This window comes from Mercenaria mercenaria, chromosome 11 (genome assembly GCF_021730395.1).
Source record: "Mercenaria mercenaria strain notata chromosome 11, MADL_Memer_1, whole genome shotgun sequence".
Classification (NCBI taxonomy): Eukaryota; Metazoa; Mollusca; class Bivalvia; order Venerida; family Veneridae; genus Mercenaria; species Mercenaria mercenaria.
This window is the reverse complement of record NC_069371.1, coordinates 68,561,489-68,582,506: the sequence shown is the minus strand read 5'-3', so window position 1 is coordinate 68,582,506 and position 21,018 is coordinate 68,561,489. Positions and strand designations below refer to the sequence as shown.

At 33.3% G+C, this 21,018-nt stretch overlaps 1 protein-coding gene and 1 non-coding gene across 2 annotated transcripts in view; one reads left to right on the top strand and one right to left on the bottom strand.

Annotated features, from left to right (window-relative positions):
• Positions 1–1,357: 1,357 nt before the first annotated feature.
• The window catches only part of LOC123532347 (uncharacterized), an 84,125-nt gene continuing 64,464 nt past the window's right edge, over positions 1,358–21,018 (bottom strand). The window contains exons 2-9 of the mRNA XM_045313758.2: positions 15,806–16,022; positions 14,038–14,111; positions 13,606–13,656; positions 11,710–11,746; positions 11,042–11,180; positions 9,657–9,785; positions 6,183–6,306; positions 1,358–3,709 (exon numbers count right to left, since the gene is read on the bottom strand). Coding sequence (XP_045169693.2) covers positions 3,546–3,709; positions 6,183–6,306; positions 9,657–9,785; positions 11,042–11,180; positions 11,710–11,746; positions 13,606–13,656; positions 14,038–14,111; positions 15,806–16,022 — 935 coding nt within the window. The 3' untranslated portion in view covers positions 1,358–3,545. The remainder of the gene's footprint in view (positions 3,710–6,182; positions 6,307–9,656; positions 9,786–11,041; positions 11,181–11,709; positions 11,747–13,605; positions 13,657–14,037; positions 14,112–15,805; positions 16,023–21,018) is intronic.
• Positions 5,824–5,896, top strand: Trnat-agu (transfer RNA threonine (anticodon AGU)). Its single transcript has one exon. It is a non-coding gene; the product is annotated as a tRNA-Thr (tRNA).

The following is a 21,018-nucleotide window of genomic DNA, read 5'->3' as shown; positions in this document are numbered from 1 at the left end:
GTATTTCAATAAAAAAATATAGCTTTTCATGAAAAATCGTCAGTTTTCTTTCTCCCTGTAACCACTACATAAAATGCATACACTAAAGTAAATAACTCAGTATAAGACAACACAATGCCTCAGTATGAAATTTTGCGGTTTGTAGAAAATTGCCTTTTGATTACCCTTGTTTAAGATACTTAAATATGAGTTATGTTGTGAAAGGTATAATTTTCTGTCCTGAGATTATAGAGTCTATTAAATATCGGTGTAATAGAAGTCCAACATGCTGATGCAGGGGGCGTTACCTTTCATTAACAGACTCCATCAAACCGAGTCTGCTTTTGTTTTGCTTGTTTTATACTTCCAAAGGATCTTATTACAAATTTTATCAACTATCACAACAGCAATCTTTGAGTGCCATGTGGCGGCTGTAAAAATATTTAGCATGCCAAAAGATAATAGGTAAGGGTACATTTCTCGGAAGCACAGAACACCAAAAACACAGCCCTAGGGCCACGGATTTGCCAACAACAAAAAGAAGCTGGAATGGAAAAATATTTCAGACGGGTTTCTTCAAACACCCAACAAGTACATATTAATTCATGCTAAATATTGATGGAGGGGAAGGAAATAGTAAAGGGCGAAATGGGGTCGGTGGGGGGGGGGGGTGGGGGGAGGGGGGAGTTGAACAAGGACGAATATACAAGGGAATGCCAAGCCAAGAAATATCATTGATGTTATTCATTTTTATTTAATATCCCTTACATTCTTTTGATCCAAATATGACAACAAGAAGATTGTTTTAATTGACTTTGACTCGCCGAAGAAAGATACGGAAGAGGAGAGTAAAATATATTCGCTCCGTAACAAGGACAATTATAAAACTTAATTCCAATTTTCTGAGAAAATGAAAGCTACAAATATTATCTACCGTTTTATGTCAACAAACCACTAAAAAATATTGAATAAATTATAATTATATAGTCATTCTTAACGCCTTTGCAATATCTCTTTAAGAGCGATTATTTATTGTATGGATACCACAGGACAACGTTAGTCAGTCAAATGAATTTAGTGTGATCTACATGCTGTGTTATCATTTATGTTCAAGGCGGACTAAATTTCATTTATTATGTGGTTAAATCAATCCGCGGAATTAAATCCAGACTAATAAGCACAATTTCCATTTATTTTATCTCCATAGTTTGAGATCAATGAATTCGTATCCTTAAAAAATGCCGTTTATTCAAAAACCACGAATTTTGTGCCTACAAAATTAAATGATTTTACAGTACTCTATTTGGTATGGGTGTGCGATTATGTCAGCTTCGCCCGTGTGAGACTAAATCATTTTAAAGAAAACTCAACAAGACTAATTTAATATCAAGATTTAATTAATATGAAAAATACGAGAGTACATATAAGTTTTATATTACACAGCAGTATACAAAGTTAGGCAATGAATCAGTACAAATTCAAACAATAAAGTGAAATCTTTGAAAAACAACTTATTGCTCAGACAAGTTCTAATCATATTTGATGTCTTGAAAGCTTTTCTCTGACATTTTTGGAACGCAATGGAATTACTGGTAACAGTACAGCACTTTGATAGAGCTTAACAATAAAATGAAGATTTTGATGCATTGGAAACTAATTGCATTTTGCTGAAAGATCCCTCCAACGAAGGCAGTACAGCCGTAGAAGCAAAAGTTACATAGATACAGTGTATCCCAAGCATTTAAACATATTTACATCAATAACTAAAATACACATAACACTTCTAAAAATGTTATTAAATACATATCTATCGCTTCACTATACAATATACAAAAATATGTATTCTTACCCATTTACTGTTTATATAATTATATATTATTATATGCGTGAATATGAGTGATGTACAAAAGAAACACAACACTCAGCGACCTTAACATAAAGTCACACGGACATTGCCTTATAATTCAATCTGGGATACGTTGGTTCATTTCTCAAAATGAAAAGCACAGCAGCTGCTGCTGATAAATATGGCCATACCAATAGCATTTACGCTATCAACAAAAAAAAACCTTAAATGTCTCAAGTTCATCAACATTAGATCAACAGAAAATAATATAAACAGTATACACGTTTAGAAGTTTATCTTTTCAGTCGGATTCATTTCAATCTACCGACCTCCAGCACAGTTTTTTTTCAAACAATTACATGCCAGAATAGCAGACTTCAGCATAGTTTCAACTACATTTAAAATGTTATCCAATTAACAAACTTTTAAATAAATGTAAAGCTGTGTGTAATTTGCGTATCATTTTAAAATATCATATACACGGACCATTTCCATTTCAATACCACCACAGTTTTGTAGAAAATTTATATGTACTTGCTCAAAAGTAAAATGTAACTATTTAAGATGATACGTAAAATGAAAATAACCTATCGCAATACGTTCGGGATGAAAGCTGTTTGCTTTTTGAGTAGGTGTCTAAGATTGTTTTCTTTGCGTAAAAAGTATGTGTAAATTACTTTTCATTGAAATTTAAAACTAATTCTTTATCATCCTTGATCGTTCCGTAAGTATTGTATCTGTTTTTGCACCTGGACATCAATTACTTATGCGATGATTTCATTGTGCTAACAATGTAATTTTTAACAAGAGGGCTATAGAAACATAGATGAAATACCATTGCGATAGAAAACGGTTTAATAAACACAGACTGGATATGGTATTAAACAGGCCTTTATTTTCTTTATGTCTTCTGTAAATTATACAATGTGTGTCATTTTCTTCGTCGTTGACCAAAATAAGACCATAGACACATTTTTCATATGAAGCTGTCAGAACCATTTACTAACTGGTTGAAGCCACAGCTGTATAAAGTAATCGATTTGGTATATTAACACTCTAAAGCCACAGACTGTGTTACAGAAGACGATTATAAGGAAAACCATGCAGGATATATTTGTATTGCAAAGGTGACTTGTTATAGAAAAAGCACACAAGCGGTAATATAACATTTCCTACATGCATTGTAACACACAATTAATGCATATAGAGGTGGCAAAATTTTCAAAAATCAATCAATCAATCAATCATTCATTCATTCATTCATTCAACTAGTCAATAAGCATTCAATCGAGAAGGCAAACAAGAAGTCAATTTATCAAACAGTCAATAAATTACAAAATGTAAATACAGATTTGTGTAAAAATACAATATATACAATTTAACAAATTACCACATCATCGGAACACTTTTGATTAAGACGGAAATACAGAGAATTTTGAATTAGAATTCGATAACAAATCATGTTTCCGTCAGATGAATTATTTCTGTGGAAATATCGTTCGTCCAGTAGACATAAAATTTATTCGTACTGTTTAACATTTTGTTTTTAAATGACATAGTTTACGAAAATTTAATGCGAAACTTTGGTTCATGTAATTTTACATTAATTTATTATCATTATTCTATGAATTTACATAAAGGCAAGTCATTATATACTCTGGCACACCTACCAAACATCGATTTGAAAGGCCAGATTTAAAATATAATCAAATAAAAAGTGTCAATTTTGAATAAAATGACAGTAATGTACAAATACAAATACAAAAACAATATTCACTATAGGTATGAGTTTTTCTGAACCACTCGTGAGAATGTTCATTTTCCGAAACACTGAAATCTTCCTTGAAACAAGTGGTGTTACATAATGTTTCTCTAATTCCCCACCTGAAATAATAAATATCAACACAAAGTATTATTTTGACATTTGCGTATTCATTAAATGTGCGTGCTCTGCATGAAGTTATTATATATACAATATATATAAATCGCGACTCGGAGCGACCCCTTTCACTCGCCTCGTGTTCGTTTATTCGCCACTGCACCGAAACTCACTCCAGACTTCATGTGTCAGGAATAACTCTGCTGCGTCGAAAGAGACTGGTTCCATGTCATAAGAACTCCTTTTCCCACATTGATATAAATGAATAGATAGATTTTTTAATTCATGCTACAATTAAATTACCTCTTGCTTCGAATAATAAATGTGTTGTGTACGAAATACGTGTTCCGTTCACCATCCATCACATAGACCGAGTGAACATTGCATCCCTCCTGATTTTGATTCTGCTGTTTTGATTTTGCTTTATCTTATTTATGTTTAGTTTGTCTTGGCTTCGTTGTATCTTATTTGTTTAGTTTGTCTTAGCTGCATGCTTTAGCAAATGTCCTAGTTATTTTAGTTTTAGTTACTCTGCATGTGTGATATATGTATTCCTGTTTGTTTAAACAATACTATCATGTCTTAATTTCACCCTGAATGATAGCTGCTGATCGCTTAATCTAAATCTGTTTATGAGAATTTTATTTCGCAAGTCTGGACAATAATTTTTATAGGTGTAGTTTTAGACTCCTTTTATGACCAGCAGATACTACACAGGTCTTAGCTTTTGTTTAAAATTGTCTTCATTTTTTCAGTGTTATAAGTATCTTTTAGTAATGAATTTCTTAAGTAATTTTATGTTCTTACCTCTATCACTATGATGTAATATATGTCTTTCAATTCCATTTTTAGGTTTGATACTCAGGTTTTAATCTGGAGAACTTAATTTTTTAATTATGTCTTAATGATGCTTTTATTTACAGTTTGTTTCTTTGTTTGTTATAGGATAATATGTTTATGTCGGATACAAACTTCAAGCGTATGTTGTAATTTTTATCTATAACCGACGTTAAATAAATATTATCTTATCTTATCTTAACATATCTTGCAGGTATATAAGAGCATAAAAACTTTACCTGTTATCCTACAAAATATGTTCCCAGAGAAATAATTACAAGACCTTTCAGTTTACTTTTAACAAAATAATTAAATCGTAAAAATTAAAGGAAACAAATATTAATTTATGAGGAATTCGTTCTGAACTTTTAAACCATTTCCTTTTTTTTCAAAGGAAAGTTCGCAATTCACTACAATGCTTATTAAGGCTCAAATAAGATAAATCAATCGTACTTTTAAAGCATGCGTGATTAACGGTTTCTGTTTTCGGATTTTGGTGAATGTCTCCATTATTCTGGTTAAAAAAGCACGACAGACAAAATGCGGGGATTAAATCAATCTTTGCTTTCACTAAAAATATGATTTTGCAGAATAATGGCAGGTTTACGTTGGAAAATATCAAGTAAATTATTCAAGACATATTGTTACATGCTATTCTACCGTATGCTTTTTTGATAATCATGCAAGATTGTTTCATGGTTTTTGAAAATAGTCTGACACTTATCTTGGATGGATGTCATCATTATAACAGTCACTGTAACTATAGCTAAGTCATATGTAAAACATCTTTGACCATAGTGAGTGAGTTGGGTTTTACGGCGAATCGACACAAAATGGTCATATATCGCCGACTCTGACAATAAGTTAAACACACTAAATGAATGCGACAAAATATGTTTTAAAAGTACATTTGGTAATAAACAGGGCGTTTTTAAATCCCATACCGTCCTTCAGTACAAACATGCAACGTTCAAAAGACGCAAAACAATGATAACCATAATTATATGAAAATATTTTTACCTTTTCTATTGAGGTAATGTCAAATTACTGGCTCAAAAAATTCCCCGATTTTGCCTGAATTAAACTCGCGGCTTCTAATTAAGCAATCTGACTAAAGTACATTTCCTATTACGCTACGCTTAGGATCTGAAGACGAGCTACTGATAGCCTCGTTCTGACGACCCTTCCGCTAGCCAATCAAAGGCTCACTTACAACATTTTGCAAGCTTAGAAAAGTCTTGGTTTTTGATAATAACAATTCTTATGTCGTAAAATGTCAGATAGCCGGTTAGCTCAGTTGGTAGGGCACTCGCTTAGTAAGCGAGGGGTCCTGGGTTCGAGCCCTAGACTAACTGCACATTATTTTTACTCTTTGACATTCGAACAAGTCGTCTGATTGGTTCAAATAAAAATAGATTTGCGAAAATAAAAATAGCAATATTGGAAATCCAAAATATACAGAAGACGAATGTGAATGGGTCATCCTCAGATGTTCAAGTACTTCAGTCAAATTGCTAATTAAGAGAACAGCATTTTTTGGTTATAAATGCACGTAACATTTTGGATTAGAGCCTACATAAAACCTAATTACATGTATTTCGAACTTATATATATGCAATATTGAATTAAGAAAAGACATACTTGAAGATACAGGTCCATATGCATAAAGCTGGTACCAATCGTTGGACAGGTCTTGATGGACGCTCATTCTTACAGTCAATGGCCGTGACACGTGACAGTAGATATACCCGTCTTTAACCTGAAACTACACAAAGATCACAACGCTTAACAAGATCACATAAGGTCAATGACTGATAGGCGTTATCTTAGGGACAACATAGACACATCTATATTTAGAAATGCCAATGACGTAAATCACTATCTGTAGTCCTAAAAACTAAAACATGTACAATGCAAATTATGTATGTGAGATGTTTCTACAGTAGAAACAGTTGCCGGAAAAATCACATATAATTCGTTTTTGTCATATCAACGCTGTCGTAAACATGGGCAATTTTGACAATGTGTCTTTATTCTCACCTTTTGAATTTTACTTTCAAAAAGGTAGAAAGCTGATTATGCATCTGTTACAACTACGGAATGTATTACGTTTTCACTAAACTTTTTTAATGTTTCTTAACTCTTAGCCTGCTGGTGGCAAATGATTATGCCTTTGCGACCAGTGCAGACCAAGATCAGCCTGCACATCCGTGCAGTCTGATCATGGTCTGCACTGTTCGCTATTCAGTCAGTAAATTTTTAGTGAAAACCCCTTTGAATAATAAGTGGTACTGGCCAAATTGAAAGATGGACCAGTCCATTATAGAAATATAGCAGGGTAAGGGTTAACGGGAAGGCTTTAGCTCAGGGATTCTACCTTTAAGTGATGGTCTCAAATTCAAATAATTATACTGTATAACAAGAGTTGACCTTGACCTACTGTTTTGTTTTGAGTGTACTAGAATAAAAAGACTTACAAACAAACAAAACTAAAACACATTTTATGATAACACTTCAGAACAGTGTAAGTTAAAGAATAAATAAAACATCATTAAACATAACCAAGTTCAAACTTTAAGTTTCAGTTTCATTTGTGTTTATGACCAAAAAATCTGCAACTGTTAGAATAAAAATATATTCAAAATGACGTATAAAAGTATGAGGCTCTTTGGCTACATATCTGGAATTCAGATGATGTTACGAGCCCACGAGGACACGTTAAAAACATTATTTTCATTATTACAAATTACTTGGAACCGTAGGTTATCACCTCTCAAATAAAATCAGAATCATCGGAGTTACATTTTCGCAGTAAATTAAATTGCTTCATAAAAAGGACAGAAATAGTACGTGTAAATTGCTCATCTGCTGGAGAAAACAACTTTGTCTGGGAAATTTGGCACCATCTTGACAAAAAGATATTTCTTTCAAGAGGAATATAACTCGGCTAATTCCCGGCGGATAACGCACTATTACATACCTAAAGAACACGAACTTGAAACGGCTATATAGTTTATATTTATTCCTCTATTACAAAAATAAATCGCTTAATTGTTCTCTTTTTGTATATTATGCTGTTAAGAAATAATATGTATATACTGTATTTCGAGGAAATATAGTGTTGAGTACTATACCGAATTCTGTTGGACGAGTACACAGCAGTAAAAATCTAAATTTTGACGAGGCGAATTCATCCGCCGCTATCTTGATTCAGTTACACATACATGCTGACATATTACAACATAAACCTTGATCATCTGTAAGGTGCTGACTGAGCAACATCTACAAAACAAACAATTACACTTTGACAAGGCATAACGTTGCCTTTTTTAAATACAAATGTCCGCAGTCTCTACACTAAATACTCAATTTCCGCCACGAGTGAAAGTTCTTCAGCCGTGAATGGCTTAGATCCAATAACTACAACAAAATTCCACTTAAACAAAAACGCTATAAATGCATAAAATCAAGGCCGATTCACCCAGACGTTAAAAGCCGCCACTGTAATTGTTCCATTTTTGAAGTAAAATAAAATACTAGTACGTTTCCTTACTTTTACACAGCCTGTTTTCATAGTGACTGCAAAAAAGTTTGAACCGTTGCCAAATCTTCGGAACTCTTGACCCAGATTACAAAGCCTGCTGCATCTACTTGAAATTGTATTGATAAATCTGGGTGACCGTGTAAAGCTTAACTATGCACGGCCGCGTCAAACTTAAGGCGCGATTTAGGTACTAGTGGCTTTCTCGCTTAGCGCTAATGGCCGAGTGGTTCATGTCGTTGACTTCGAATCACTTGTCCTTCACCGTTTTTGGTTCGAAATCTCGCTTGGGTGTGTAGGATTCTTCATGAGAGGAAGCCTTCCAGCTGGCTTATGGAAGGTCTGTAGTTCTGAAAAGTACTCGCACGGGCACCTGGGACCTTTTCTCTAGAACAGTCGCCATATGACATAAATTATGCCGGTGTGACTCTAAATCCAAGAAAACAAAAGCAACCAAATATAAAAATTTCCCTAACCAGCATCTACGGAAAGTAAATTACAACTTCACAAGGGAAGTGTAGGAAAGGTCACTATGATATAGGCAAGAAATAAACAATTTAACACCGTAGTTGTATAACAAAGTAAAACCAAGTCCACAAAAACTGACTTTGCGTTCCGTTAATCCATAAAACATAAGTGCTACAAAACCATTTTTGAAAGAGAGAAAAAAAAAACCAATGAAAGATTCCACTTAAATAATGCGAAACAGATGAATACGGCATAAAACAACAGCCAGAATTTGAAACTTTATTACGACAAATAACTAGGAAATAAAGCAAGATTGAACTTGTGAGAAAAAAAAGATGAATCAGTAAAAGTCGAAAATTTACTAGATTAAAAGCAACAACAATAAAACACATACAAACGCATAAACTCATAAAACTGTCGACAACGGCTGACTTTCAAAGTTCAACGACATATCGGCTAAAGCAACTGGGAGAACAAAAACAACGACAATCACATTAGAGGCAAAATATACACCATCACGTCTAGGCAATGATTTATGGAGAAATAATTTGTAATTAGAAGCGGTGAAATGAAATCCATCATCAAAATGTTTAGCTAGGCACACGTTAAACCCTTATCATGTTTCACGTCGTACAATATACCCAAGTGGTTTTTCGGAATATTCTTTTCTGATAACTCTGCTAAAAGTTTTATTGAAATCAACATTGATTATATAGCAAGAAATAATAATAAAAGTGTATTAATAAGATTTTGTTAAAATATGTGATGTGATTTGGATGGCCTGTATATCCATCTTCTGGTTTATCATATTAACATGAACACCATAGTCCAATAATTGCAATATATACAAACAGTTCAGCAATAATGTTCGGCCAAGGTTAGCTTAAATCTATCACCATGCACGTGTTTGCAAATCCGGAGTCTGAATAAGTGTTTAAATTACTGACGCAGGAATCCTTATTACAGGTACTGACTTTATGAAAAGATTCATCTTGAAGATTTACTTACACACGTGCATAATTTCCTAGAGCAAAAATATTTGCTTAAATAATACGAACAGAAATACCCTTAAACACTCAACATAAATAACCATATAAAATACTCACTGACTTTAATGTGACAACATTATCTCCAGATATGACCTTTGGATCTTGGTGCGAGTATTGGTTTTTGTACGATCCTGATTCAACTGTGTCTTCTCTTGTTTTCCGGCAAGCAATGACCTCGTCTCCACCCTGTAAACACAAATACAATATAATCTCACAGCAACCCTACAGCGACCTTAATAGAAAAAGACCTCATTATCTTCGCCCTGCAATATATAAATAGAATATAATTTCACCACAACCTGCATAAGATAATACCTCGTCATTATTCCGTGGTGTTATAAATGGAATAAAAGTCATCAAAACCTATAAAAATTATCGTTCTTGCAGACATATATCTTTGACGCAATTATAGTGTGATATACATATTTGCTGCCTCCACGTTGAATTCAAAGTCAAGGGCATATGACGCTATTTGTTTCCTGTATCCAGTAAATTTTCTTTCAAAAATCATACAATATGTTCCAAACTGTTTTAAAGGGGATATTTATGTTTCAAACCAAAAATGTCTTTCAAAATGTCTTTTAAAAACAGAATATAGATTTATAACATTTTCAGATATATCAGACTTTGGCATATGATAACATCAGTAGTAATCCTTTGGCTTCAAGTAAATTTAGCAACAATGTATAGGTTCTTGTTGTAGGACCAGTGTGGTTAAGCCCCTTTGATGGAAAAATCAAAATGTTATAAACCTATCAAGACTGCTTTTTCGTCAGTAATTATAAATTATTTTCCAAAAGTAACAAACAACCTTTTTAGGAGCACAGCAGAATGTAGACTTTACAATGACTACCATTATGTCTGTATTGTGTTTATTTGTTCACGTTTTAAAACGATACAGTAAACTGTCTGTCAGCAAAGATGTCGTAAGAAAATCACCCTAGCAGAACCTACTCGATCATAATATTTATGATTTAAACAAAATTGCGACATGTCGTGAGGTAAGTAATTTTATATGTACATTAAAGGATGAACAATTCTTCTACACTCTCTATGCTAGTTTCTATTTATAAGGAAAAGGTACTGGTTGTTCATTTTACCGCCTCGGTAGCCTAGTAAGAGAGCGCCCGTTTCGAGTACAGAAGGTCGTGGGTTCGCTTTCTGGTCTTGTCATACCAAAGACGTTACAAAATAGTACTAGAACTTTCTTCACTTGGCGCTCAGCATTATGAGGATAATGCTAGGACTGTTCAACCCGGTGTTAGTATAAATATGTCTAGGTCAGTTATGATGTCACGTGTTTACTACGTAATTTTCTAGTGAGGCAACACTATAAAGTTGGGCATTATGCTCACTGCTACAAGTACACACCGTCGCTAATATTACTGAAAAATTGTTGAAAAAAATACGTTAAACCCGAACTCACATACACATACACTTACCATTTTAGTATCCGACGAAAAACCGACGGCAACCCAGCCATTAGTTTTCGCACTTAATTCTATATCAACAAGTTTGTCTGTTGTTTTGTATGACAGGAAGTATGTACAGTCAAAATGGTCACATCCTTCCTCCCCATTTCTGTAGGATAAAAGTAAGATATTAAAAGTGTGTAATCAGGTCCCTTACCTTTGTATGAAAATTTTATCAATTTTGCGAAGTACTCTGTGAAAGTCATATATTGGATTAGGCTATAAATTTGCAAGCAGTTAGCAGTTACATATCAAACTATACAGGCGAATACATGTAATACGCCAATACTGATGGGCAAGCCGAAAGGGCCACTTAATTTCAATTAAACTTTTGATATTGTTTAAGGGTATATTTTCTCATACTCTTTAAAGCTACTCGCACACGACGGTTTGGGTGAAATTGTTTGGCATAGAATGGATAAATGACACTGAAAAATGATACTGTGGGTGAAAACAGAAGTAAGATATTGGTAAAATACAAGAAGAAAGTAGATTTTCTGCATTATTTCAAAAGCGTTGCAACGGTTTACTACCTTCTGCACTATATTTAGTAGCTGCATTAGATAATTTCTAATGCAGCTATAATATTGATTATATCTGCCCATAGAAATAGCTAGCACTTCAATATGCATACATACCTAAAGCAATTTCTGGTGCTTCCACATTCACTTGCAGCTAGAAAAGCAAAATGTATCTGAATAGTCAATTGTTACATTGTCCAATTAATTGACATAGGAGGTGCATAATTCACGCCTAATTGTCAATTTCTTGTACTCTGTCTCCTTTCTTGTACTTCTAACTTAAACAAACTAAATATTCACGTCGTATAAAAGCAATAAATGGCACAGAGGATTCATTTTTACAGAACTAATAAATAGTGCAAGAAAGAGAGATCATCAAAAGAGAACTTTGAAACCTGAAAAGATTTTGGTGAAAAGGTCAGTCAACAACAGCTTTCGGAGAACAACAAAGAAAGACTATTCAACAGCCTTGACGCAGAAAAGTAAACAAATGAAAACAGGGGCAAACGGGTGCAAATGAGACAACACAATTTTTAAAAAAAAATACTCAAAATATATTCCCCTTGCGCTATAAGCTTAAACACAAAGACCACCAAAACTTGCTAAATTGAAATAAGGGAGATAACTATGTGAAAATGCAAAAAAGATTTATGTTACTTAGGCACCCAATGCAAGAAAACGGCGAAGAAGTGTGTGAAGTTTCGTTGTTACTGAGATGCCAGCTTACATCCAAAAAATAACCAAAAACCTTTATGAAAAGCAAACAAGAAATAGATCTTGTGAATGCATGTCATATCTCCATAGTGAACATATGTGTGACATTCAATATGTTTCCACGAAAGGCTATACTGCAAAACAAACGTACTTAAAAAAAAAAATAAGTATCCGAATGTTGCTTAATCGATGCAAAAATTTATGAAAAGCAAATTACAGTTATGGAAATACTGAATTGCCTGCCATATTATATAGTGAACAAGTATGTGAAGTTTCAATGCATTTCCAACAGCGGACACTAAAACCTTAGCTTACATACAAAAAACTTAACAAGTCGGAAGACGGATGCCTAAGGCAACCACGATTGAACACTGAGTTCAATAGCTCTACCTTGTGTTGGAAATATTTACCTGAAAATAAATTGAAAATTGATCAATATAGATATTCGAAGCTTACGTAAAATCAAAACTTTATGGATTCTTCTTAAAAGTATACATTACAGCGGAAGGATATTGACGTAAGAAACAATCCGAAAATTTCCGTTGTACGGACGATTTCCATTTGTTATTGTGTGATTTATGATGACAAAAGCCAATTTTGTAAATGTCACAGACGTTCCAGAGCGAGAACTGTCTCCAAAACAAGAACTTTCATTGAATTACAGAATCGTAACTTATCATATAATATTCTAGATCTTGCCATTGATTAGCAGGCCTCTCGATTACAACCAATGATTTGTACTTGTCATTTTACTGATGATCAATTAATCACCTCTTTGCCTTATTGATTTTCTGAATGTAATGCCACTAACTCACACTTACTCTTGCACAAGGAGGATCAATCAGTCAACTCCTTTGCCTTGTTGACTTTCTGTATATAATGCCACTAACTTACTTGATCAGCTGAGTAATATCTTATCAAAATCTTTTATGAAATCAATATTTCATTGTAGTAACATTTAATTTTCAATTGACTACCGCGTTGCATATTGTACGCTCCGCTAGCATTCATACTAATTACATGTAAAATAAGTATCTCTGTAAGTAAACAATGTATTATTATAGTGATATGTGCATAGCATAACATAATGACATTTCAAACATATCAAATAACACTTAACCCAGTATACATTTTAATCACCAATGAATGTCTAAATGTCGACATACCGTAGTAAATTTTATTATTTTAATATGTCTACGATGATAACTTTCATGCACAGAAAGAACAAGCCAAAGGAACCCAGTATCAGTCGAGCATAGAGTTATATTTCTTTTGTTAAAATATATCATAATAACTTACGTGTAATCTGTGCTGTTGTGACTGTACTTCTTTTTCTTCTTTTGTGTGTTTCTGTAAAACAAATAAATTGTGAAGAATCTTATAAACCTTTGCTACTTGCTACGTTTCATCATGTTTGGCGTCATCATGTCTGTTTTTGTTCTTGTTCCAGTGAACAAGTCTATAGTCAAGAATAGGTGTTTTATTAGTAGTACAAATTTAGGATATTACTGTGCTGCATGTATATACAGTATGCTGTATCATACATATTAGGAATATATTTAAACTTGCCTTCACTGTCAAAAATATTTCGAAATATTCAATAAATAATATAACACATTGCATGATGGAAGTACAAAGATATCCTCATGACAGAGACATATGCCAAAGTTACCAGTTAGTACTATTACCCTTCTATCGTATCATTAATAATTCTGTTTCAGACATACATACCTCCACTGTATTTATACTGCAGCACTCTATGATGTCCGTAGTAAATACCATTATTTTTGTGACTGTAGTAGGCCCTAAAATTTGAGAATATGATAATTAAACTAGCTGCTTGTTAAAAATGATATATTATACTTACTTCGAAACATGTTTCGTAAGTTTTTCTCTTCCTCCTTAATGGATTAACATGTTGATGCGCAAGCTAATGGTTGTATAAGGAAAACATAAGTAAGTTAAAATAAAATGCAACCCGTCCTACATAGTGTTGTTACATAATTTGGTCTACTTATACATCCGTATAACAGAGATCTGCTTACGCCGATGCTAGGTGAAGTGATCGGTGTTCTACATATTTTTTATCATCTCTCACAAGCAAACTCACTTACATAAAATACATCGAGTATACTTGCCATTTTCTTGGTTGCGTTCTTATCTTAAAGATTGTTTAACTACAACTATTATACTAATATGCTTATCTTATGGCGGCTATAAAAGTCTCCTCTATCTAAGAAGGTAGGAGCTCTCAATCAGGAAGAAATTTGCTTTAATTTCTGTTTTACATTTCGGACTTGTTTGATCTTTAATGTATATATTTTGTAACCACGGTAATCCGAATCCTAGACTTTAGCCAATATATTATACATATTATACACTAGACATGCGATAATTTGCGCATTTTGCCGTGCGCTCCGACTGATAATCACTTCCGGACATGCGCAGAAGACCTTCCAGGTCTGCAGTGAGCAACATCGATAAATTAACATTTCATTTTTAGCCGTTTCGGCGCTTTTTCCAGGATTAACTAGTTAAAGACTACATGTAAGTGTAGCCATTTTGGTTTTATAAGAGTTAAACTCGATTTGTTTGTAATTATTAGGTTTTAGATTTTTTTTCTCAATTTGTGGCACTCTAGCAAAGAGTCAGAATTGTCCCAAACTGCCTACCAAAATAAATGACAATGTCTCAACTTTCACAAACGATTTATTGTACAAACTTAAAACAAACAGAACAATCAGATTCAGACATAATATAGAAATAGTTCATTACAGCAAGATATATGACATCAGTTGTTGAGTTTGCAAAATAATTCTGGAAATGGTTTACAAACGTAAAAAGACAAATTTTTTTCTTCCTCAATATTGTAAATAAAGTATATTTTTTAGAACTTTGGAAACCCCTTTTATAAGTTAGTACACTATATAAAGCAAATAACTAATTAACTGAACTTATTCTCGTTTGTATTCAAAAATAGAATGCAAAATATGCAGAAAAAAAACACAAATAAGCGTTGTCGCGCCAAAGAGAAAGAATTTTGATTGAATAATAAGTGTTGCTTATATAATACTCTTAAATTCTATTTCAGTCAAATTTGTTTAAGATATTTCATGCCCAGCATCCTTCCCTTTATTCTATCTAGTGTTTATCTGCACATAAACCTTTTAAGTATCTTCATCGTTATCTAAAACAGTATTTCTAAAATGTCTGGCTGCGAATATATAAATCCACAATGTATATAAAGATTGCACAGACATAATTCAATTTAAACTACATTTAACGGATATACGTTTCAATATCGTTGAACAAGCTCAATACTAATCATACATTTCTTTCGGTCTTGAACATCAAAAGAATTAATACCGTTGATAAATAATTAATGGATATACGTTTCAATATCATTGGACAAGCTCAATACTAATCATACTTTTCTTTGGGTCTTGAACATCAAAAGAATTAATACCGTTGATAAATAATTAAGCATTTGAATATTTACCTGAAAACAAAAGGCACACTTTTTATCGCTGGAAGGGTCAGCAGTACATGAAATGTAACATCTTTATTATGCTTTCTGCGGTAGAATATCGTGTCATTCTTGTTGATACATGAGCGAGTTTGTACTCCTTTAACGGATATGACATCATCAATGTGAACGGAATTTTCGAATTGTAAGGCAAATCTTTTTACATCTTTGACCCAGCATACTAGCAGCACTGAAATGAGAAAGCCATTATAACAATACATGAAACAAATGCATTACAAAGTAAAATTAGAATTAAAATATTTATTACATTCCCTTTTCCACCTAAATGCTTCCAATTGATATAGATTCAATAACATAACGAGTCATTTTTCTGGTCTCAGCGATTTTTACACTGCTGTAATGAAATTTATATTGGATGCTTGCTCTTTTCTTCTAAAAGCCTTTAACATTAAATACCAGACACTAAATGTTTCCTTTTTAGGAAAGGTTATAGCATACACGATTGATTTTGAAATATTGTTGTCTGTGGAAATAGACATTTGATAGAAAACCCGCTGTTTAAAATAACTGCGATGGTGGTGCTGTCAAAAACTATTTCAGATACGACGTTTTGTTATGGTAAGTAGTACAATAGAACGCCCATTTTATTGAACGCACCATGTTCTCTGATTGGACGAAACTTTGGCACATGCAAACATTGGAAGTAAGAACTGATAAGCAACATGTCAAAAGTAAGACGTTAGAACTAAGATGTAAGAAAATAGAATTTCAAAATAAGAGGTCTCTCTTTGGCTTTCATGTTATATAGAGAGGGATTGAAACCTTATCTTTCCAGATTAACAGTTCAGCTCGGGTGTACACTTTTATCGTACTGAAACTAGTGAAGTGTACCACAATAACCTAACAACCTGAGATATTTAATGTCCTGATCATGTTCAAAATGGTCAATTTAAAGGGGATACCCGGTTTTTAGGAGTTCCGGTATGGAGGGGTTTTAGTGTAATATTTTTATTTTTTCATTTGCTACCTAGATAGATATAGTAGTTTAAATAATCAAGGGGCAAGTAAAACAGCTGAAATTCTAAAGGTACAGCAAAGAAATAGTTGCTGGAAGCAGTTTTCATTCATAAACTCACAGCAGTTAGTAACTATATTGTGCTTTGATAATGATATCAGACGGCAGCATTCGTTCAAACAGGACAATTACGCCCTCTTTCGTCTTCTATTTCTTCCACTCTTAGATTTGAGTGCTTATTCTACCAATGTTATACAATGCACAATAGTAACACCTCTACAACGATAAACAATTGTTAACCTTCAGATGAACATATTTCAACAAGTGAAAACAATTGCAAGGATCGGTAATAGTCATGACCAAATGCAAATTTAATATTTCCTACAGCTCAATATTACGCGCGCTGATTTTGTATGAATCAAGTGAAATCATTGGAACACTTTGTACAACGAAAGTAATGCAGAAATTAATGAGAAAGCGCATCTAACGTATCTGCAACTACAAGCACTTAGGAAGTGTAATGAATAAAACGTTGTTTAATTAATCGAAATTCATTTATAAACATATTCACTTTGTTAAACTCATAGCTGATACAGGACATGTCATTACGGAACCATTCAATGAAGCATTAATGAATGTATGCAGTCTTTCAGGTATTTAACATTTTTATTTGTATCCGGCAATATTTCACTGAAACCTGAAAAGCAGTACTTCTAACTTTATTTGTTCAGCATACACTGATCTGCTTTAGAGGGATAGAGCTTTGATATTTGATTCCATGTACACTATTTAATTAAGAGTCTTATGAATCTTTCGTCTTGACATAACTATTACGCTTCTGTTTGCATAACTAAAGATCGTGCTGACGTTTCAAAATCAGTAGCTATCCTGAGCATTTGAAATTGCTTGTCTTCCGTCACAGTCAAAAAGCCGCCTATGCAGAATTTCGTAGCGATAAATTGGTGGTTCACTTACAGTAAAATTACGATCAGAATAGCTCGTGTATACAGCGCATGTTCCATTTACAGACTATTACACTGATTTTACTAGATTATTCTAAGATGCACTATTTATCATGGCCCTTAGTCGCTTACTTAAGTTTGTTCGTTTGACTTTGACACTAAATCATTAACGGTAACACTTTTAATATTGTATTTTAAAACAGGTAGATTGTCCCAATTTGAACATATTGGAGGGGGAACCTTATAAGGACTATGTTTAATGAAGATTCGCAAAGCAATTGAAGGGAAATGCCATTTTAAGATACTTCAATTTTATTTCTAGTGGCCCCTAAAATGGGCTAAATGCCGCTTGAATTTCAAGAACAGTAACACATGATGTATGAGAATGCTTCAGACAAAATTCATGAAGCGCTTTATGAGAAGTTGTTTAGAAGTATGTCTACTTTTGATGTACTGATGTCAGATACCAAGTTAGTAGTTCTTCCAGAGTAGATGTTTAAGTAAAAATGTTGACATACCATCCGCCAGTCCTAATAGATTACCCTGAACAAAGTTCAGGTGATCTGAAAGAATAATAAATTTAAAAAAAAAACAGTTTTAATGCAAACGCAGAAAAAACAGTCTATTAAACTGTGATTTGAACTGTATTTCCATATGATCGCGAGTATAGAAGACAAGTGTAACATCTCTCTGAATCACCAAAACAATGACATTAATATCTGCAATATTTTGAGTAAGACAAGAAGTAATTTGACTTGAGCATACTGATTCCTCGTCTGCCATATGGTCTGCAATAGGTCATAATGTTACTCAGAGCACATGTTTAGTTCCAATAAAATTCTGTTACATCCTACAACCATAAAACTGTCAGACTTGGGAAGTGTTTAGGTCGTTGTGAATGTCATCGATATGATACATGTTACTATTAGGGTTGTTTGCGAAACCTTTTGGGAAGTTGTGGCCGTTTTAGTGTGAATTCTGTTTTCTCCTTCCTTCTAATTATTAATTTAGGCGCTTATGTGCTTATTCTATCATTCACTCATTTTAGTGCTATTGCTCTTTGAAAGCTTTACGTTTACTAACAACACGACAAATAAAAGAATATCTCAAAGCTGTGTTAAACCATTAACACAAAGAAAATTTGTATGTAACAAAAGCTTTCTAATAATTTCACATTCAGCGCTGTTCGCAAGCAGTTACACAATCAGGATCATCTGTTTTGTAACTAAGGAGACACCACAGTTTATATCAATGAAGTTGTGACACATTCCTCTTACATGGTGCAAAATGTCAGCATGAACAGGCACTAAAGCACAGGCATAGTATGTATAGGCTACAATGAAGATGCATTTAGTAAACAGATGTTGAAACAATTTCTCGTGTCAGATTAATTTTGTACTGAATAGTTAGGACTCAACGTTGTTATATTTTCTGGTCCCTTCGTATCATGGAATTTATCCCTTGTTATGAATAACAGAGTTCCGCTAAAGCCAGTGATAGGGGACATGTGGGGTGTTACACATTTCATAACCTTACCAAACCTTTGCCACTACTTGGCTTGTTCCAAGAGGACCTTCTCATACTAGTAGACTGCATTGATGAGTTCTACATACACAGTTAGAAATAGATAATCTAGCAAAAAGTAGGAGAAGCAATTGATATAATCCAATTATCTCTCCCCTACTCATTTGATCATGTCGAGTTGTAAATGGTTTGTGAGACTGACACATCTCCTATAATTTGATCATACCGGTATTAATTTGATATTCCGTCAATGTAACAAAGTCAATACAGGCGTAACAGCTAACTCGAAATACTTCTGTAATCGATAGAGAAGAGCATGCTTTGAAGTGCACCAGCACATCCTCTTAATTATAACTTCTCAAAGAAAGCGATTCAGTGAATTTGTTAAATTGATTGGAACAAATTATATTAATTACTAGTATATGAGAGAATCCTTCTGAAGCATAATACGAAGGAGAGAACTATTGTCTATCGTCCCAAGACTGATTATTTCTATTGTGTAGCAATATCTGTTAATTTGAACAATTTGATCACGTATTAAACATTGATTTTGTAGGAGCAGACTCATTAATTGTCTACTTATGTTTATTTCCCAAATCTATCCCACACATACCAAAGAAAATCATGTCTTAAAACTTACAAAAGAATATTCTTTAGACGGATATCAATTTAAAGCTAATATTGACTTTCTTTAAGAAAACTGACGTCGACTTAATTAATTAGCCTCTGCCGCTGGAGGCGTCTGCTACATAAATATCACAAAAGCGCAAACATGGACGTTTTATCATTTGCCTTTAAGTTTAAAATTTGTCCAGATAACTCCATAGCTATGTTGTGCCACGAGCGTTCCAAGTCGATGCCCGGCTGTGTTTATTTCTTTGTTTTGCCCTTGTTACTTGTTTCCATTTGTCTATGTATATGTGTGTGTGTGTGTGTGTAAATATAAATCAGAATATAAGAAAACAACAAGACAGGGTAAATATGATTACAAGAAAAATAGTGAACCTATAAATGCTAAATCTAACAATGCTATACTGTACAGCAACTGAAGACTTGAAAAAAGGCAGTTGCAATTTTGTCAGATATTTCAAAAAGTAAAATATTAAGTAAATAATCAAACTATTTTAACGAACAATACAATATTTACAAATTTAGAGTTAAATGCGTTGATAAATGTAAATGGAATAACGAAGGTATTTAAGCAATTAATTAAAAAACGTGTAGTCCAACTATTATTGCCAAATGAGCTTTCTGTTGTAGATGAGGAAACTTTGGTACCTATATTATCAGTGCTATTAATAGAGTGTTTGATATTGGTTATTTTGCACAAAGAAATGTCTGAATGGGTACATTGTTCAATACCGTTATTTCGCACATTTAGCAAGTCTAAGACAAAATCAAAATATTCAATAATATTCATACAACATCAAATATTCAACAGGCTGAATTATAGCAGATGCCGAATATAATGTTACTAGCCATAGTCAATTTTTCGCAGACATCAATATTTAAAAAAAAAATGTCTTGTAGGCTCTGTGGTTTCCTTAAAAAGAATAAATGAGTGTCTGGCGTTCAGATACAATATTTAGTATAGACAAAGGAATTTGTCGTAAGTCTACCTTTAACATGATAACGCGATACAGCTAATCAAAAGACCAGAAATAAAAATAATTTGTAAGACATCTGCGTTTCTTTTCTGGGTTACTCGAACTTCTTGCAGATAT